This window comes from Eurosta solidaginis, chromosome 1 (assembly GCF_040869045.1).
Source record: "Eurosta solidaginis isolate ZX-2024a chromosome 1, ASM4086904v1, whole genome shotgun sequence".
NCBI classification, from domain to species: Eukaryota; Metazoa; Arthropoda; class Insecta; order Diptera; family Tephritidae; genus Eurosta; species Eurosta solidaginis.
The window spans coordinates 277,537,312-277,556,071 of NC_090319.1; the positions used below are offsets into that span (position 1 = coordinate 277,537,312).

Genomic DNA, 18,760 nt, shown 5'->3' on the forward strand with positions numbered 1-18,760 from the left:
CTCTCCACTCGTTTAGAAATATGATGATCTGACCAGCCTTAAGCTCATATCAAAGCTGTCAGTATAGTTGCGTTGATTACTTCAGTTGGATGCTGATTTTTGCCAAATTTTACTTTTGTTGATAAACAAGCGTTGAACTGTTTAGACTAAACAAAATAACAAACGCGTCAGTCTTGTTAATAAATCGTGTTATTTTCTTGTTGTCTCCTTTCTGGGACTGGGAATATTTATTTTTTTCTTAAGTCGTATTAAAAGAAAAGAAAAAATGGAGGGAATATCATATAATGCAGTTTTTATTTTGTGTGTCATTGCAATAATTCAATTAAGTCACGCACAAATCTCATATCCGGAACGGTTTCAAGTTGACAAAGAGAAATCCAATTTGGTGGTGAGTATGCGAGAGAATCTATGATAAGTGATTATGATTGTAGTTATGCGGATAATTGCAATGAAAGCATCGCATTTAATGTGGATTCTGCTTTTCTAAAGGAAAAGCAAAGGGAAAAAACGAATTTCTAGTGAACTTAATTGAGATGAAAAATTTAACGAAATTAATTAAAATGTGGCTGATGGTGATTTCACCGATACATACATAAACATAGGCGGGTTAGTCCAGTTGTTTTTGTACTCATTTTTATTTATACGAGCGGTGCGTTTATAGTAGAGCTTTAAAGTTTCAGCAGCTGATGCTTGTGATGATAGTTTATTGGCTTTTATCAGAAACAAAAAAATATGAAATTTTTTTTGGCGGTTATGGCTCGATATTGTCATCTTGAATCAGATGTAACACAATCATTTTTTAGAGCAATTGAAGTCACATCATATCAAGTCATATGATATGATAAAACTATACCAAATGCAAATCAATCACATCAAATTACGTCATGTCATACCTTATAATATGAAAAATCACTGCACATGAAGTGTTTAATATGACAACTTAAATAAAACGCTTTATTGATTAGAGCAAATTAAATAGCTTCGTATCAAATTATGTAAATTTAAGCATATCACGTGTTGTCATAAAAAAACCACCTCGAAAATATCGGTTCTTTTATTTATCTCTCATGTATCACCTAAGGATTTCAGGCCAATCAGTCTCTCGTCGTTTCTTAAGACGTTTGAGCGGTTGATTGACCTGTACCTACGGGAAAGGATTCCTCGGGGTTACTGTCAGCTCCACAGCGTGCCTACTGCAAGGGCAGATCGACGGAAACGGCTCTCCATTCGATTGTAAAGCAAATAAAGGGGTCCCTATATAATAAAGAATTTGCTCTGGGTGCCTTTCTAGACAACGAGGGGGCTTTTAACAATATCTTACCGGGGGCAATCATAAGAGATCTGGTAAGTTTAGGAGTCGAGGCGGTTCTGGTTGAATTTATTAGCAAGCTTCTATGCAGCAGAATTGTCGCAGCGGAGTGGGAGGAGCCATAATTGAGAGGAAGGTGTACAGGGGCACTCCAAAGGGGGATGTCCTATCTCCTCTGCTATGGGTTGTGGTAGTCAACGAGCTTCTTGTGGAGCTGGAAGCCAATGGCTGTCGGGTGGTTGCCTATGCAGATGACCTCGCTATCCTAGTCAGAGGCAAATTTCTGGGCACCCTGCGTGATGTTCCGCAGGACTACCTGGATACTGTTGCTATGTGGGCTGCATCATGTGGATTGGCGGTCAATCCGGCAAAAACGGAATTGGTGCTTTTTACAAGGAGATATAAGATGTCCGACTTCAGAACTCCCTCCATTGGAGGGGTGCCGTTGGTACTTTCTGATAGGGTTAAATATTTGGGGATTGTTTTGGACAAGAAAGTGTCCTGGAGACCCAATGTGGAAGATAGGGCCAGGAAGGCCGCGATTGCCTTGTACTGCTACAGGGGGGCTATCGGAAATAGATGCGGACTCTCGCCAGAAGCAGTACACTGGCTTTATGAGATGGTGGTCAAACCGATTCTGCTCTATGGGGTGCGGGTCTGGTGGAAAGCACTGGACACTGCGAGCACCTCCAAAATGTTAGTGTCACTGATCGGTATCAGTGGCGCTCTCAGAACAACACTTACCTTGGCACTGAACGTCATGCTGAACATATATCCAGTAGATATTGTGGGAAAGGCGGCCGCGGCCCGGTCGTTAGTCAGGCTTCGTGATATAGGCTATGGGCTTTCTAATAGCCTTCTTACCAGTTTCGACTTTATCCCGGACAGGACGGACTATTTTATGCCGAGAACTGCTCCCACCGCACAAGCTTCGCCCCAGTCATTCCACCGAGAGAGGAGTGGGGAAGAGGAATTATCTGGGCATGGGGTTGGTTAACTTGTTCACGGATGGGTCGAAGTTGGACGGAAAGGTTGGTGGGGGGGCTCTTTTGTCAAGAGGTAAATGTAAGCCGCAAGTTTAAAATGGCTGATCACTGCAGCGTATTCCAAGCGGAAGTTGCTGCGATTAAGGATGCGGTGGATGAAATGCTATCCAGTGCTACTACAGTTAGAGAATTTAGCATCTACTCTGATAGCCAAGCGGCTATCAAGGCCTTGAGCCCAACTACAGTGCGATCGAGGGTTGTCCGGGAGTGCCTTACCTCGCTTGCGATTGCATCGAATTATTTTACAATTAAGATTATCTCGGTCCCGGGCCATAGTGATATCCCGGGTAACTGTCAAGCGCATCTCTTAGTCCGCATCAGTACAACTGAACCGGATGAAGATGGTTGTAGGGATTTCGGGATTCCGCTGGCCACCTGTGGATTGCTCCTCCATAGCTGGGCCTCGAGTCGGCTAAGCAAACGTTGGGGGACACCACATCTTGCAGGGTAGCAAGATCTCTCTGGCCGAAAGTGGATGGCAGGTCTTCTGCTGAAATAATTTGGTTCACTAAGGCTCACCTATGAATGGTCATTGGGGTTCTGACAGGGCACTGTCCCATGGGTATCCATGCGGTACGTCTCAATATACTGGAAACTCCATCCTGCTGCAGCTGTATCGAGGATGATGTGGTGGAATCACCACATCACTTTATGCTTGATTGCACAGCTTTTCCCAGAATTAGGCGAAAGTACTTCGGTCGCGACACATTTGGATCTCCCGAGGATTTATCTAAAGTTGAGATCGGTATCATTCGGAGCTTTATGGTTGCTACCCAACGATTCTCTAAGTAGCTATATCTACGTTACCGTTATTTTATTGCATGTGGTATCACAACAGACCTTCGTGTTGTCCAAGTGAGCTCCCCTTAATATGGCAGCTACCACCTAGCCTAACCTAACCTAACTTTTATTTAGCTAACAAAAATGCATGAACAAGAAATTACTTAGAAATTGATAAAATTTTTAAAACTATAATAACATAAACCCCAGAATCTCAAAGCTTATAGACTGGACTGGAAAGCTGTAGAAACAAGACACCCATTCAATCTCCGCATAGTCTGGATCGAGCAAAGTCTTTAGAAAAATTAGTTTTGATGGCCCACAAAGTCGCATGGCCAATCTAGAGGACTAGAAATACCTCTTCTCAATGGTAAGAAAAAAATCTAAGGGATCTTATGTCAAAGTTTAACATCTAGAGTGCTATAATGACTGCGCCCATTGCGCGATTTGCAATCAGGAGATGTATTAAAACGGAGCCTTTGCGATACCAAGCCGGCTCGAGAACAAACGATGGCCTTACCAAAACAAGGGCTCTGCTCAAAATTTTTTAACGACGATAAGGCTGAGGAGAGATGGACCATGGCATCGCAAACTAGAAAACAAGAAAACGTAGAAGCAATGATTGAATCTGGATGGCGAGGAAAGCGTAAAGTCAATGAGCTCGGTGCAAGACAGGGACGACAGTATTAACAACTGTCTAGCGGGGAGCGGTAGCAGGTTGAGGCAGTTCTCTGACAAAACTTTGCTGCAAGCAATGCTCAATTTCGCAACTTTGTTTGCAACCGACTTGAAGAGGAAGATGCCCCGGATGTGGAGAAGGGACGGCGATTGGCTAACGGTGAAAAGCCCGCTTTTAGAGAAGAAAGTGGGAGAAGAAACGTCACAGTCCAAGGGTCGTGACGTAAACTAGCCACAATGATAAGACTTACACCACTAAATCTAAACAGCTGAGAGGAGGAACTCGCAGTACCCCGAAAGCAAAGAAGAGGTGGGGAGAAATGGATGACGAGTTTCATCTCTTCTTGGCATACTAACATTACTCCAGCTTACTCGGTGATCTTAAAGGGAGCTAAGTTTGCTACTGCAGCGGTCCTTGACAGTGGCGCTAATAGATGTCAGCAATGCCTATAGGCAGACGGATACCGAAATGATGTGGGACGAACCAAAAACACGCCCATCATTCTTCGATCCAGCGGGATGGTACATTGTCGTTAAGTTGATAAGGTGCAAAAAAAACTCCAACTTCAAAATGGTTAAAAGCTGGTGAGCTGATGTGAGCTACGCAAGTGAGCTGATGGACAGAATGCTGATTGCTCGATGGCTCTATAGTGCAGTGCGATGCTCGGAAGATCTATAATCTCGCAGACATCCGTTGTAACCTTTTCGATAGCTTCACAGGTGGTGGATGGCAGCAAAACTGTGAAATAAGATTTTTAATTGAATGATATGCCTCTAATCTGACAAAAACAAGTTCCGTAGGGGTCCTTATACATTTCTCCATCTACACATTTTCACATAGAGTTGATGTTAGTTAGCTCTATGAAGAGGTGTATCTTCCAACGAAATCCTTGACAATTAAGCGCCAAGTAATGACGATAATAGTATTCAATCAAAACCTAATAAAATTTAATATATAAATAGGTCATACCATATTATGGTAGATCACATCACATGGTTGTTGTTGTTGTTGTTGTTGTAGCGATTAGGTTACTCCCCGAAGGCTTTGGGGAGTGTTATCGATGTGATGGTCCTTTGTCGGATACAGATCCGATACGCTCCGGTAACACAGCACCATTAAGGTGCTGGCCCGACCATCTCGGGAACGATTTATATGGCCACATTAAACCTTCAGGCCATCCCTCCCTCCCCACCCCCAAGTTCCATGAGGAGCTTGGGGTCGCCAGAGCCTCGTCTGTTAGTGAAACGGGATTCGCCGCTCGAAGGTGAGGTTGACAATTGGGTTGGAGAAGCTATATATTGCGCTACACAACCCCTTGAATCCCACATTACATAGTTCATCATATCATATGCATCAACTGAATTCTAGACACGAACAACGTTATAAACGCCAATCATCACTGTTCACAAGAGCAAATAAAGCCATTTGTATGAAACGCAATCATGTGAAAAACATATACAATTCAATTAAATCAAATCATATCATGCTATATCAAATCAAACGTTATCGAACCAAATCAATTTCATTAAAATTAAACAATGTTATGAATCTTGAGCCCAGAATGTATAATAAACTTTTTTCTCAAATTTTGAAAAGTTTACGTAAACATTTTCTTAAAACTTCATACACAAATTTGTACATATGTACTAATTTCCAAATATTTTGCATGTGTTAGGTACATAAAGTAGTAATAATATATATATGTAAATATCTCCCCTTTCTCCTAATACTAGGGACGTATACCGCTCTATTCCCCATCTCTTTGTAAACAAAATGAGTTACTCTATCCAGGTGATCATGGAGATGATTGGACATGTGATTGTGCGCCAGGTATGTGGTTATGATATATAAAATTGTAATGTCCCTTAACAACTTTTCCCATATTTCCATAGCTTCCTTGTATTATCCCGATACAGATGCTTGTTATATTGCTTTCCGACAAGGTCCTTGCGAAAATGAGCAGCTGCTTGTATTGGCACCTAACCGCACTGTGCCCCAATGCATTATAAATACGTGTAAAATTGATGGACAAGTAAAAATTAATAATATATGCTATGAAATTGGTCATGTTGCACCATGTCACAATGGACATTTATCATATGTGCTTGGTGTGAATCCAAAAACGTTAATGCTAGATTGCATCAAACTGTCTGCTGCTATAAAGACGCGTATAGGTGCAATAGGTGATGCTAGTGGTCATGCTGATGTTGGAAGTGATGATGATGCTCCGTCATATGACTTAAATAAAGTTGATTTATGTGCACGTGGTACAAAACGAGCAATAAATGGTACTTGCACGCCAACAAATGTTAAATAAAAATGTTACTATTACATTATTTAAATATAACTGCGTTTGTTTTAATACTTATTAAATAACTAAAAAATGGAACTCGTTTTTAATTTCTTTTGCAATGCCACTTGACTGCGGTTATACATCAAAACTTAATTTTAGTTAGATTCTTTTATGTACATTCATAAATTAAATATTTAATTGGAATAAACTTTTTCCATATGTAGTATTTATACAATTAAGATTCAACTATTTTTAGCAAACGTTATTGTGATTTCAGTTTAAATTTCGCCGCCTTAGCTTCTTCATTGACTACTTGCTTGACTTCTTCCGTGGCTACTTCTTCATTGACATCTGTAATTTTTGCTACATCAGCTTTTCTGCTTTCCTCCTCAACAGCTTCATCATTGGCAATATCACTTGCCACATCATCTTCTTCTTTTATATCAATACTGTTTTCATCAGCTGCCACTTCCATTTTCAACAGCGTATTTTCAAGTGATGCTACAAATGAACTTTCACTATATTCAGGCCATGCGCGAAATTGTCTAAATAATGTTAGCATCTGACTTGGTGAGAGATCACCAAATTCTGTAAAAATGTTCATGCGTTGATAATAATCACGACTGTTCATTGTTGTGCAAAGTGTTGAATATTTTGGCTGTTCGATAGCAGCATCCTCAGCCCACTTTAACTGGACAGTTTTGCGTTGCCTACTATTAATGATAAGGCGTGGTCCACAGCCGGGTATCCATTTTCTAAAGAAATATTATTATTAAAAAATAAAAATTAATTGCGAATATCAACTTACTCCAAATTGGGTATAATGCGATTGCGACGACTAACACAATTTTGTTTGACAAAATACCAAAGCCCCAGGAAATCAATTTGAGGGCAAATATCGAAGAGATAACGCCGTGGCACGATTCTTACTAAGTATAGGCAATCCCTGTCTATTGAATTCACCTAGGTATATTCAGCAAAAGTGAGTATTATAAATTCGTGTAGAAACACTTCAAATTAAAAAGTTTTTTAGGCTATTCGTATTATCAAAAGCCAAGTGACATCTCTTGAGTTGATTATACAAAACCAATTTATTGTTTTGGGTTGATTTGAATTGTCATTTGATTTGATGTTGTTTTTATTTCGTTTAAATTTGATTTGATATTTTGCTTCACTTTAGCTCCCTTCCTACAAGATCGCCATAACGACATCAATTTGATATGCATCACATCACTTTATTTGATTTGATGTAAGTCTTTTTATTTGATTTTATGTGATATGCACTAATTTGATATGTTGTCGATTTTTCATTAGATCCCTACCTAACAGATCATCATAACGATATGTCAGATTGATATGCATCATGTGATATAAATCATATCGATACGATATTTTGCTCACTTTAGCTCCTCTTCAACCAGATAAACATAACTACATATCAAATTACTATTAAATAAATGTAAAGCGCGATAATATCTCAAGATATTTTAGGCCGAATTTCTTTTCCAATTTGTGTCGTGCTCTTATTAATTTTTTCCTACAGGTAGATCCCTGTTTTATGCCGACTCCGAACGACAACCGAAAGGCAGGGGATTCAAGGGGTTGTGTAGCGCAATATATAGCTTCTCCAACCCAATTGTCAACCTCACCTTCGAGCGGCGAATCCCGTTTCACTAACAGACGAGGCTCTGGCGACCCCAAGCTCCTCATGGAACTTGGGGGTGGGGAGGGAGGGATGGCCTGAAGGTTCAATGTGGCCATATAAATCGTTCCCGAGATGGTCGGGCCAGCACCTTAATGGTGCTGTGTTACCGGAGCGTATCGGATCTGTATCCGACAAAGGACCATCACATCGATAACACTCCCCAAAGCCTTCGGGGAGTAACCTAATCGCTACAACAACAACAACAACAACACCGAAAGGCAGATGAGTTTTCACTTAGAGCTTTTCATGGTAGAAATACACTCGGAGTGCTTGCCAAACACTGTCGAAGGGCGACCCCGCTTAGAAAAATTTTCTTCTAATTGAAAAACATTGTTTCTAAAATTTTGATGTTGTTTTTCCCGCATCATGCTGTGCATTACATCACTTTATTTGATTTGATGTTCAGTGTTTTTTTTTATTTGAGGTGGAATGAATCAATCCTGTCAGATCATCGTAACGAGATATCAAGTTGCTATGCCTTATATCACTTTATTTGATTTTATCTTCAGTGTTTTGATTTGATTTTATATCATATTAATCAATCCTGCCAGATATTATGATGACATATCAAATTGTTATGCTCACTTCGCTTTATTTGATTTAATGTTAAGTGTTTCTATTCGATTAAATGTGACATGAGCCAATTTGATTTCATACGTGGTCGTCCTTACCTTTAGCTTCCCGTTGTCAGATCATTCTAACGGCATATCACAATGAAATGCATGACATCAAATATAATCAGGTCATATCGTGACTTTCTACCATACCTATGAATGTATGTACCATGTTTCAGGTAACATTTTAATATAGAAATTCCCTATATCATTTATAACGGAAAATGTACAACTTGTACATTCATGTTTTGGCAAGAAATATAACATAACTTTACGACACTCAATAAGATCACATTATGACTTACGATAAAGCCAATATCAAGTAAAATTGAATCTTATCAATAAATTGCTTTTACCTTTCGTAAACGAACGCTTTTGTCTGGCTTATCAATTTGATTGGGTAAAAATTGTGCTCTAGGCAATTTCGTTATAAAACGATGCTCGAACAAAATTTGAAAAAGTATTGATGCGGATCTATAAAATAGGTAACCAATCTCATTGTTGCAGGTGAGATGCTAGAAAGTTAAATTTAGAATTACTGTTGAGTTTTTCGTCATATGTGTGTTTGCCTAAGTACTTACTATGTAAGTTGGTGGTGGCATAGCCAGATACATTTCCAAACGTCCAAAATTAAGCAGACCATGTTGAAAGATAATTGAGTTTATAAGATGTTTAAAAAAATTATAGGAGCCCACAGCGCCAAATAGCAATGCAATCGGATCTGAAATGTTAAAAATACAAAAAACAAAAAGTTTAGTACATTGAATAATAAATATTTAAGACAGTAAATCACATGGAATTAAGGTGCGATATTATCACCAGCATACAAAAAGTTGAATACAAAGTTATTAGATGTCGTGTGATGGTGTGTTGTGTGATGAAATGGCATTGTGATTGGTGATATGATAAGATAACATGTGATGTGATGAGATGAGTTGCCATATCGCATGCCTAGAAAACATCAGAGGCAATCCAACATGATATCATCACCTATCCCCAGCTGATTAGGGGGCTTAAAATATACCAGCGGCAGGTATGCCTGTAGCAAGAGGCGTCTAAAATACCCAAATGATTCAAGGGGTTGTGTAGCGCAACCCTTGGAACGGGTTGCTAGCGCAATTTATAGCTTCTGTGACCCAATTGTCAGCCTCACCTACCAGTGCGGAACCCTGTTTCTTTATCAGACGACGCCCTGGCGACCCCAAGTTCCATGGAACTAGGAGGTGGGGGCGGGGTGGCCTAGAAGGTTCATTAGGGTCATATTAAATGGCTCGCGAGATGGTGGATCTTGTACCTTCGTGGTGCTTGTTCCGGAACGTACCGGATCTGCATACATATATCCGGCAAAGGACCATCAATATCGCTTCCCAAGGCAGTCGGTTCTATGTACCGGAGCGACTCGGGATTTTTCCCGACCAAGGACTGTCATTTCAGTGTGACTCCATCTAATTTGTTTCGTCACTCCCACAAATTGTCATCCTCCCAGCAGCTCCTTGCAGCAGGACTGCTCCATATTCTCTTACTACGGGAAGGCATCGAATCCAATCCGGGTCCGTCTCCTGACCCCGGTCCTGAGAAATGGTTTTGCTGCATCTGCCGGAAAAGAATCATTTTAGGACGGTCATACTCTGTTCAGTGTGTCTCGTGCAAGGGATGGTTGCATCGGACAGGTTGTTCTGGGCTTGATCCCAATACCCGACGTCCACGTAACTTTTATAAATCTTTTGTGGCTCCTTGCTGTTCACGCCCAAGGGCGTCCCGTAGTCTACGTCTAAGCGCCCCCCCCCCCCCCCCCCCCACTACCTTCCAGCAGCCCCGCTTGCTCAGCAAGCCACAACCCAACAACTCAAACAGCTGCTACCACTCATATCAACAATCTTCGTAGTAGAGTCGGAAGCAATGCTGAGCAACAGCCCCTGCCCCCGCCTTCTCCCCCCTCTTTTCCGGCAGCAATCGTGTAGGTCAGGGAAACAGACTCTTAGTCTCTACGTCCGTTTGCACCGTTTGCCAGCACAGAATATATATGTTTGCGACATCCGCCCAATGCAGCTCCTGCCTTGGGTGGTGCCACTTTCCTAGATGTTCTGGTCTCCGCGACGGCAACCCCCCGACGGGTTTCAACGCGCCATGTTGCCAGGTCGCAAACCCAAATCATCCGGGTACCCCAATGCTTTCCCAAGGACGCCCAGTCCTAGGGCCACAACAGCAATTGGGTCCTGACCTTCCCCAACCCAGGCGTAGTCACCCGTCACTTACCCCCAGAGTGGCGACGTCTCCCCTTATGCACTTCAGAATTCTGCAGTTAAACTGTAATGGACTAACTGGGAAGATTACGGAGATAGTCGATTTCATGAAGCGGCACAACATCCGCATTGTTGCGATTCAAGAGACTAAACTCACAGCAAGATCTGCATTGCAGACCTGCTCTGGGTATAACGTCCACAGGAAAGACCGCGAGAGCGGAAATGGAGGCGGTCTCGCGTTTATCATACACCACTCTGTGCAATATTATATATTTGATCCTGGCATCGACCGCAGGGACAATGTCTTAGAACGTCAAGGCCTATCTGTCCGGTCAGGCGATGCAAACCTAGAAATCATCAACATCTACATCCCTCCTGCCACCTGTTGCCCCAGTGGATACTGCCCTAATATCAGGGCCTTACTCACTGGCAAAAATCGCATTATCTTAGGCGATTTCAATGCCCATCATGATCTATGGCATTCAAACTTGCGGGCGGACAGTAGGGGTGAGATGTTGGCGGATCAAATAGAAGACGCCCCCACACGTATGGTAGGAAGCTGTCACAGCTCGCCAGATATCTCAATCGTGAGCGCAGAACTCGTAAACTGCGTCAACTGGCAGCCGATAGTAACATTGGCATCCGACCACCTGCCCATACTTATTTCGCTTGGGCGTACCGCCGACTTCATCGTCACTGAAAAACGCACTTTCATAAACTTCAAAAAAGGAAAGTGGGAAGAATATAAATCCTTTACAGACAGCCGCCTAGCTGCCCTCCCTATCCCGACTGATGCCCGCCAAGGGGAGCGTGCCTTCCGTAAGGTCATTAAATCCGCCTCGGCACATTTCATTCCCGCCGGGAGAATTCCCGAAATCCGGCCCCACTTCCCGGCGGAGGCCGCAAACTTAGCGAGAGAACGTGACCTTATAAGACAGCTTGATCCAGGCGACCCCCAAATAAGGGATATAAACCAACGCATCAGATTGCTTGTGGATGAACACAAGCGGGCGAAATGGGAGGAGCACCTAAGAGGTTGTAACCTCTCTACCGGTGTGGGTAAACTTTGGTCCACCGTAAAGTCCCTATCGAATCCGACTAAGCACAAAGACAAAGTTTCCATCGCCTTTAGTGACAAAGTGCTGTCGGACGCGAAAAAATGCGCGAGCGCTTTCTGCAGATAATATATAATGCATCCTACGGTCGACAAAGATAGACGGAGAGCCAACAGACGCGCACATAAACACAAATTCAGCGCGTCACCAATCACCATCACCGCTAAGGAGGTTGAGGACGCCATTGGTCGTGCTAAACCATCCAAAGCAGTGGGCCCAGACGGCATAGCCATGCCGATGCTTAAAAACCTAGGGAAAGAGGGTTTCAAATATTTAGCGCATGTCTTCAATCTGTCTCTTTCCACCTTTGTCATATCTGAGAAATGGAAAATGGTCAAGGTGGTCCCGCTACTAAAGCCTGGGAAACCAGCTAACATAGGTGAGTCGTATCGTCCGATGTCTCTCCTATCGCCAGTGGCAAAGACGCTTGAAGCCATTTTGCTCCCTTATTTCCAAGCAAATTTGCAGCTAGCCCCTCATCAGCATGGCTTCAGAAAACTCCATAGCACTACCACCGCGCTAAATGCCATTAGCAACCAGATAAATTGCGGTTTAAATCAATACCCCCACCATAGAACAGTACTCGTAGCGCTAGACCTATCAAAAGCTTTTGATACGGTCAACCATGGCTCGTTACTGCAGGACCTGGAAGGGTCTACCCTTCCCCCATGTCTTAAAAGGTGGACCGAAAATTATCTGGGTGGTCGGCAGGCATCGGTGCAATTTAGAAACGAAACATCGAAACCAAGAAGAATTAAACAAGTGGTGCCACAGGGTGGTGTCCTATCCCCACTTTTGTTTAATTTCTACATATCTAAGCTACCTTCACCGCCGGAAGGAGTCACAATCGTTTCCTACGCCGACGACTGCACAATAATGGCTACAGGCCCAGGCCCAAAGATCGATGCGCTATGCAATAAAATAAACGGCTACCTCCCTGATCTCTCCAGTTTTTTCGCCTCGCGAAACCTGGCATTATCACCTACTAAATCTTCCGCGACCTTATTTACAACATGGACGCCCCAAATGTCGACCATTTTGAACATCCACGTCGATGGCACTACGCTACCGACTGTCCTACACCCCAAAATCTTGGGTGTGACGTTTGATCAGGATCTACATTTTGGTGAGCACGCAGCCGCAATTGTTCCGAGAATTCAGAGCCGTAACAAAATCCTCAAATCCCTCGCTGGCAGTACTTGGGGAAAAGATAAAGAAACGCTCATGACTACATACAAAGCAATTAGCCAGCCGATTACGTGCTACGCGTCGCCCATATGGTCGCCAAGCCTAAAAATCACCCACTGGAAGAAACTACAGGCCTGCCAAAATACTGCTCTCAGAATCGCCACGGGCTGTCTTCTTATGTCCCCAGAACACCATCTGCATAATGAGGCGAGAATACTCCCCATCAGGGAGAGAAATGAGATGCTGACCAAACAGTTCCTGTTGAATACCCAGAAACCTGGGCATCCCAACAGACATCTGATTGATGAGCCAGCACTGCCTAGGGGCTTAGCCGTATGAAGTGAAAAAACACAAGCAGGTCCTTGGTGAACTCCATAAACAGGCGTCGGACCTTTATGCCGGGAATTGCCCGGTGAATCCAGTACTTAACGAAAATTATCCAAAACTTGCGGAAGAGGAACGCATACTCCCCAGGGAAACGCGAGTCACTCTTGCTCAACTTCGTTCTGGATACTGTAACAGGTTAAACTCTTACCTATCCAGAATCAACCCCGACATACAAAATGTATGCCCCGCTTGCAATGTGTCCCCACATGACACCAACCATCTCTTCAATTGTAATGTGGAACCAACGCCTCTAACACCCCTTTCCTTATGGTCCACCCCTGTTGAAACGGCAAGTTTCCTTGGACTCCTGTTAGAGGATATTGATGACAATTTGTGATCGGTCGCGGCTGGGCGGGTGGGGCGAGCATTGCTACAACAACAACAACAACATAACACCTCCCGAATCATCAGCTAATATTGTAGTTGTTGTAGCATCAGAAGCATTGTTCCAAGTTGTTAAAAAGTGCTGGGGCGCTAATATGCACTTAGGCCGAAGGTAAAAGCCGACTCAATTCGGTGCTTAGGCTCCAATACCGATCTAGAGTTGATATTATCCCAATCCAATAAGTCCAAAATAATATGCAAGTGTCTTGTGGCTAAGTCATGGGGATGCAAACGTCTTAAGATGTATGTACTATAGAGAAGCTTGCCATAATATACGGCTCGGTGGAGCTTTGAAGACATCGCCAAGGTGGCAGTCACTCACAAACCTTCAACGATGGAGTGGCGAACTTTGGCAAACGTACATGCCCATCGCACAGCAAGGTTGAAATAAAATCTGAAACTGACTGTACTACATAAATCAAAAATAAATGTAAAGTGCGATAACCTCCGAAGAGATCTAAGGCCGAGCTTCTCTTCCAATTTGCTTCGTGCTCCTCTTGATTTTCCCTACAAATTGGCCGGACGGGACCTACATGTTTTATGCCGACTCCGAACGGTATCTGCAAGGCAGATGAGTTTTCACTAAGATCTTTTCATGGCAGAAATACACTCGAAGCGCTTGCCAAACACTGCCGAGGGGCGACCCCGCTTAGAAAAAATTTCTTCTAATTGGAAAACCTTATTTCTAAAATTTTGATGTTGCTTGCCCGGCGGAGCACGCTACCATCACACCACGGGCAGTCAGCCAAACGTATATTACCCCAACCTCTCCACTTCTAAGGGTTGGTATCCTTGTTGTTGTTGTGGTTGTAGCAGTGATGGCATCCTCAAGCAGAGTGTCTTTTCGGAAAGCATTCAAGGTTGTGCTGGGAGACAATTCAACAAGATATTCCACCAGAGTAGATACCATTCACCAAGGGTTTGTTTACCCGAAAAAAATATGTGTTCCTGAGCGCGTATTCGAGCAACTTACATACGGAAAAATATGCAAGCTAGAGTGCTGAGCTAAACTGCTATGGTGGATAGCGAATGTCAAGTCGAATGCTGTACTGTTTCCTGCAAACCGGAAAAATCGGACAGCTTATTAAGGAAATAATTGGTTCCCAAACAGCTAGGGAGTCGATAATGCAGTTAAAAGAAAAGAAAATAGAATATTATGGCAAAACACCGGTTGTTGTTATTGTAGCAGTGCAAAACACCCGTAGTTTATAACAATCTACGCTTTTGTTGGGAGGTTAATTTAAATTCTACTAAGATATTGTAGGTTCGAAAATCAATTCGTAGTCCCAAAGAACTGCTCATATCCGTAACACTCTTTCATCCTTCAGAAATGGGATGCGAATCTCGCGACTTTTCAGCACAGATAGCAGTCACTGCTACAACAACAGATAGCCGATTCCTTAGAAGCAAGGGAACGATATGTTATGACCACATGCGAACTTCTTGGCCATCCGGCCCTCCCACCCCTAGATCCATGAGGAGTTCGGGGTCGCCAGAGCCATAGCTGTTAATGAAACAGGATTCGCCACGGATAGGCGAAGTTGACAATTGGATTTGGAGAAGATATATCTTGCGCTGGCAGCCTGAAATGGTTGCGCTACACAACCCCTTGAATCTGGTATTTTAGTCGGCTCTTACGACAGAATATAACATACTCTTTAGGAGTTCGTCAAAAAGCCCAGTCATCAGGACAAGCGCTGGGCTGCCCGGATCATGCGTAGGAATGCCTCCTCGCCGGTAAGGGAGGGGGAAGTTTCCGCGGAGGACTGTGCGAAGGCTCAGCGCGATCTTGCTGGGGCGGAGCAAATGTTGCCGGAGTTCAGGCCGGACTGGGTCGAGAGCGATGAAGCCTCGAAGCGCCAGCGGTGTATAGATGAATCCAACCCTACGGCGCCGAAAAGGGCCAAGGTGCAGGGAGGTTGGACTCGGTCTTTCGCCGAAATAGCCAAGGATCGGCATATCATTGGTGTTATGGACGAGAGCAGCGGAGATGGCAGGATCCCGAAACAGCAGTGGAAGTGGATTGAGGCAGCGCTCGCTACTGTGGCCGTTAAGGTCAAAAAAGATAACCCTGGTCCGCCGCCTTCTTATACCGATGCGGGGTGGTTCCAGGGCAATATAAAACTAATTGCGTGTGACGACGTCAGGTCGGCGAAGCTTTATAAAGCCGCCGTTTCGCTGATAGGGGAGGTGTATCCGGGCGCGCGCCTCAAGGTAGTGGAGGCGTGTGATATCCCCTCACGACCAAGGGCGAGAGCCTGGGTTCCAGTGACGCCAACGGACCCCGCTGATATCCTGGAACTGCTCCAGGAGTACAACCCGGGTCTACCGACCCAAAACTGGAAGGTAGTTAACGTGGAGAAGACTGAAAGCGTTGAAAAGGCAGGATTTCAGGGTAAGCTACGGCTTCAAAAATATAAGCCTTAAGGTTTATAAGGCTGATGTCGAAGCCTTGGTAAACCTTGCATCTCGTACGGAGGTGGCTGAACTCCTGACACGGCCTTGCACTCACTGGTATCCGCTATCGAAAGGTCACTAGACCTCAAGGAATACACATTGGTGGCATTTCTAGATATAGCGGGGGCCTTCAACAACGTTCTCCCGGAGGCCATCACCTCGGCGCTGACCGATCTGGGGTGAACGCGTGCCTGGTGGAGTTTATATACAATCTGCTTACGCGTAGGCACATTAAAACTGAGCTAGGTGGATGCGTGATCCGCAGACCGGTCAGCAGTGGGACTCCGCAGGGAGGTGTTCTCTCTCCGCTACTTTGGGTGGTTACCGTCAGCCAACTACTCCGCCTCATGGAATCGGAAGGTCACCAAGTGATCGCGTATGCAGATGAAATTTCCGCAAACTCTTTGCAACCTAATGGAAGGGGCACTATCCAAAATCTAGCACTGGGCCACAGCCACAGGCTTGGAAGTCAACCCGGATAAAACCGAGCTTGTCCTCTCCACGAGGAGGTATAAAGTACCAAATCTAACACCGCCAAGAATTGAGGGTACGTCTTTAGCGTTTAGCGATCGAGTCAAGTATTTGGGAATAATTCTGGATAGGAAGCTATTATGGAGTGACCATATAGTGGAGCGATGCAAGAAGGCAGCAGCAGCGCTGTTCACCTGCAAGAGGGCAATTGGCACCTCCTGGGGATTCTCCCCCAAGGTGACATAATGCATTTATACAGCCATTGTGCGCCCGATTCTTTTTTATGGTGCCTTGGTCTGGTGGCCTGCACTAGCTGAAACTACCTATCTTAGTACGCTTCAATAGGTGCAACGGAGTTCGGGCTCTGCATCACCGGGGCTCTCGGTTCCACTCCATCTGAAGCACTCAACACAATGCTATACCTTCCACCTCTTGACCTGGTGGCGAAGGAAATAGCGGTCATCGCCGCTCTACGCATAAGGGAAACAGGTCTCTGGTCAAATGGATCTAGTGGACATGCGACAATCTTGGGCACGAGCGTCTCAGTCTCAATACCGGTGCGCACTGACTACTGCACGCCAAATAACGTCTTCGTTAAAAATTATAGTATATATATACCATCGCGACAGGACTGGAATACCAGACAACATACGGTACCGGGTGCCATCAACATATTCACGGACGGTTCTAAGCTTGACGGGAAGGTGGGAGCAGGCCTTTTTTCGCCGGATCTGGATCTAGAGGTCTCTTTCCGCCTACCAGATCACTGTAGTGTTACCAAGCGGAAGTGCTGGCAATACACAGGGCTGTGAACCATCTCGGGTCTATGCTTAAGGATGGTAAACGGGTGTTTATTTTCTCAGACAGCCAGGCCGCATTAAAGGCCCTGGACTCATTCGTCGACAACGCAAAGTCGGTCACTGAATGCCGCAGATCTCTTAACGAGATGGATCAGCACTTCAGTATCAGCCTTATATGGGTACCTGGGCACAGGAATATTGAGGGCAATTGCAGAGCAGACGAGCTGGCCAGAAAAGGCACCACCGACCATATCCTTCCGGGAAATGATTCGGTAGGCATACCCATGGCCACTTTCAGGCTTCGTGTGAACACAAGAACTATAGGAATCGCAAATGGACTATGGTCAGCCATAACATCGTGTGAGACATCGAGGCCAATCTGGCCCTCATATGACAAGGGGCGCACAGAAGCGCTTCTGATTTTAAATAAATCAGCTCTATCGTCCCTGATAAGGGTTCTATCAGGGCATTGCTTAATAGGCACGCGCGGAGCTAGAATGGGGGTAACGACCTTCGACTATTGTCGCAGCTGCAGATGTACAGAAGAGGAAGAGAGCGCCCAGCACCTTCTCTGTTACTGTCCAGCGCTTAGTAGGCGTAGGGGTCCTCTTTTGAGACCGTATAGGGTATTACAATGGGCCTACGTAGTGAGCTGTTACCATAGTGTTCAGCTCAGCCCTTGCAACATAACCTAACCTAGGAGAAGCCAATTGGATAGGCACAATAGTAATAAATTTAAATTTTGTTAGCAACTTACCATCTGAATAAGCACGTTTGGGCAAATCGCACAGAGAATCCGCCACACGTGTTCCATTGTCCATTTTATCTTGATATACCAGTTTTGGTATGCTAACGATATCTGCTTGCTTCACTTTGACGCGATCTGGATACAGTGTATGCAAATCTTCCAGGGCAGGCATAAAATGTTCCAATGTCTCATACAAGAGAATTTTACGTATGCGAGTTTCGCGATTCAACAATTTATTTGTAAATAATCCAATTCCAGGATTAATTTCCATTGCCGTATGGCATTTGGTTTGTTTCATAAAAGGCTCAATGGCTTTGTCTATTTGTTCGGCCAATTGATCTTCGGCCACATAAAGATATGCGGGCGTTTTGTGTTTTTTATTGAATAAATTCTCTGGAAAAAGATGGGCATATTTTGAAGTTTTATGAACGAAGCGCCGAAAGCACAACATCTGTTATGTTTAGTAAAAAGCCGGTCCAATTAACTAAATTTATAAAACGATTGCAAATATTCAGCCACTTTATTTACGAATACCCGTGAA

The 18,760-nt window shown here is 44.1% G+C and overlaps 2 protein-coding genes across 2 annotated transcripts; one reads left to right on the top strand and one right to left on the bottom strand.

Moving 5' to 3' along the window:
- The first annotated feature begins 41 nt into the window (after positions 1-41).
- LOC137237359 (uncharacterized) lies at positions 42-6,212 on the top strand. Its single transcript, XM_067760889.1, has 3 exons — positions 42-388; positions 5,548-5,644; positions 5,707-6,212. The coding sequence occupies exons 1-3, from the start codon at positions 266-268 to the stop codon at positions 6,129-6,131; spliced, it is 645 nt and encodes a 214-aa protein (XP_067616990.1). The 5' UTR covers positions 42-265; the 3' UTR covers positions 6,132-6,212.
- Positions 5,365-18,742, bottom strand: mtTFB2 (mitochondrial transcription factor B2). The gene is made up of 5 exons (XM_067760888.1): positions 18,229-18,742; positions 9,008-9,147; positions 8,783-8,941; positions 6,916-7,070; positions 5,365-6,862 (listed from the first exon to the last, which is right to left on the bottom strand). Exons 1-5 carry the CDS (start codon positions 18,668-18,670, stop codon positions 6,370-6,372), a joined length of 1,389 nt encoding a protein of 462 aa, XP_067616989.1. The 5' UTR covers positions 18,671-18,742; the 3' UTR covers positions 5,365-6,369.
- Between the last annotated feature and the right edge of the window lie 18 nt (positions 18,743-18,760).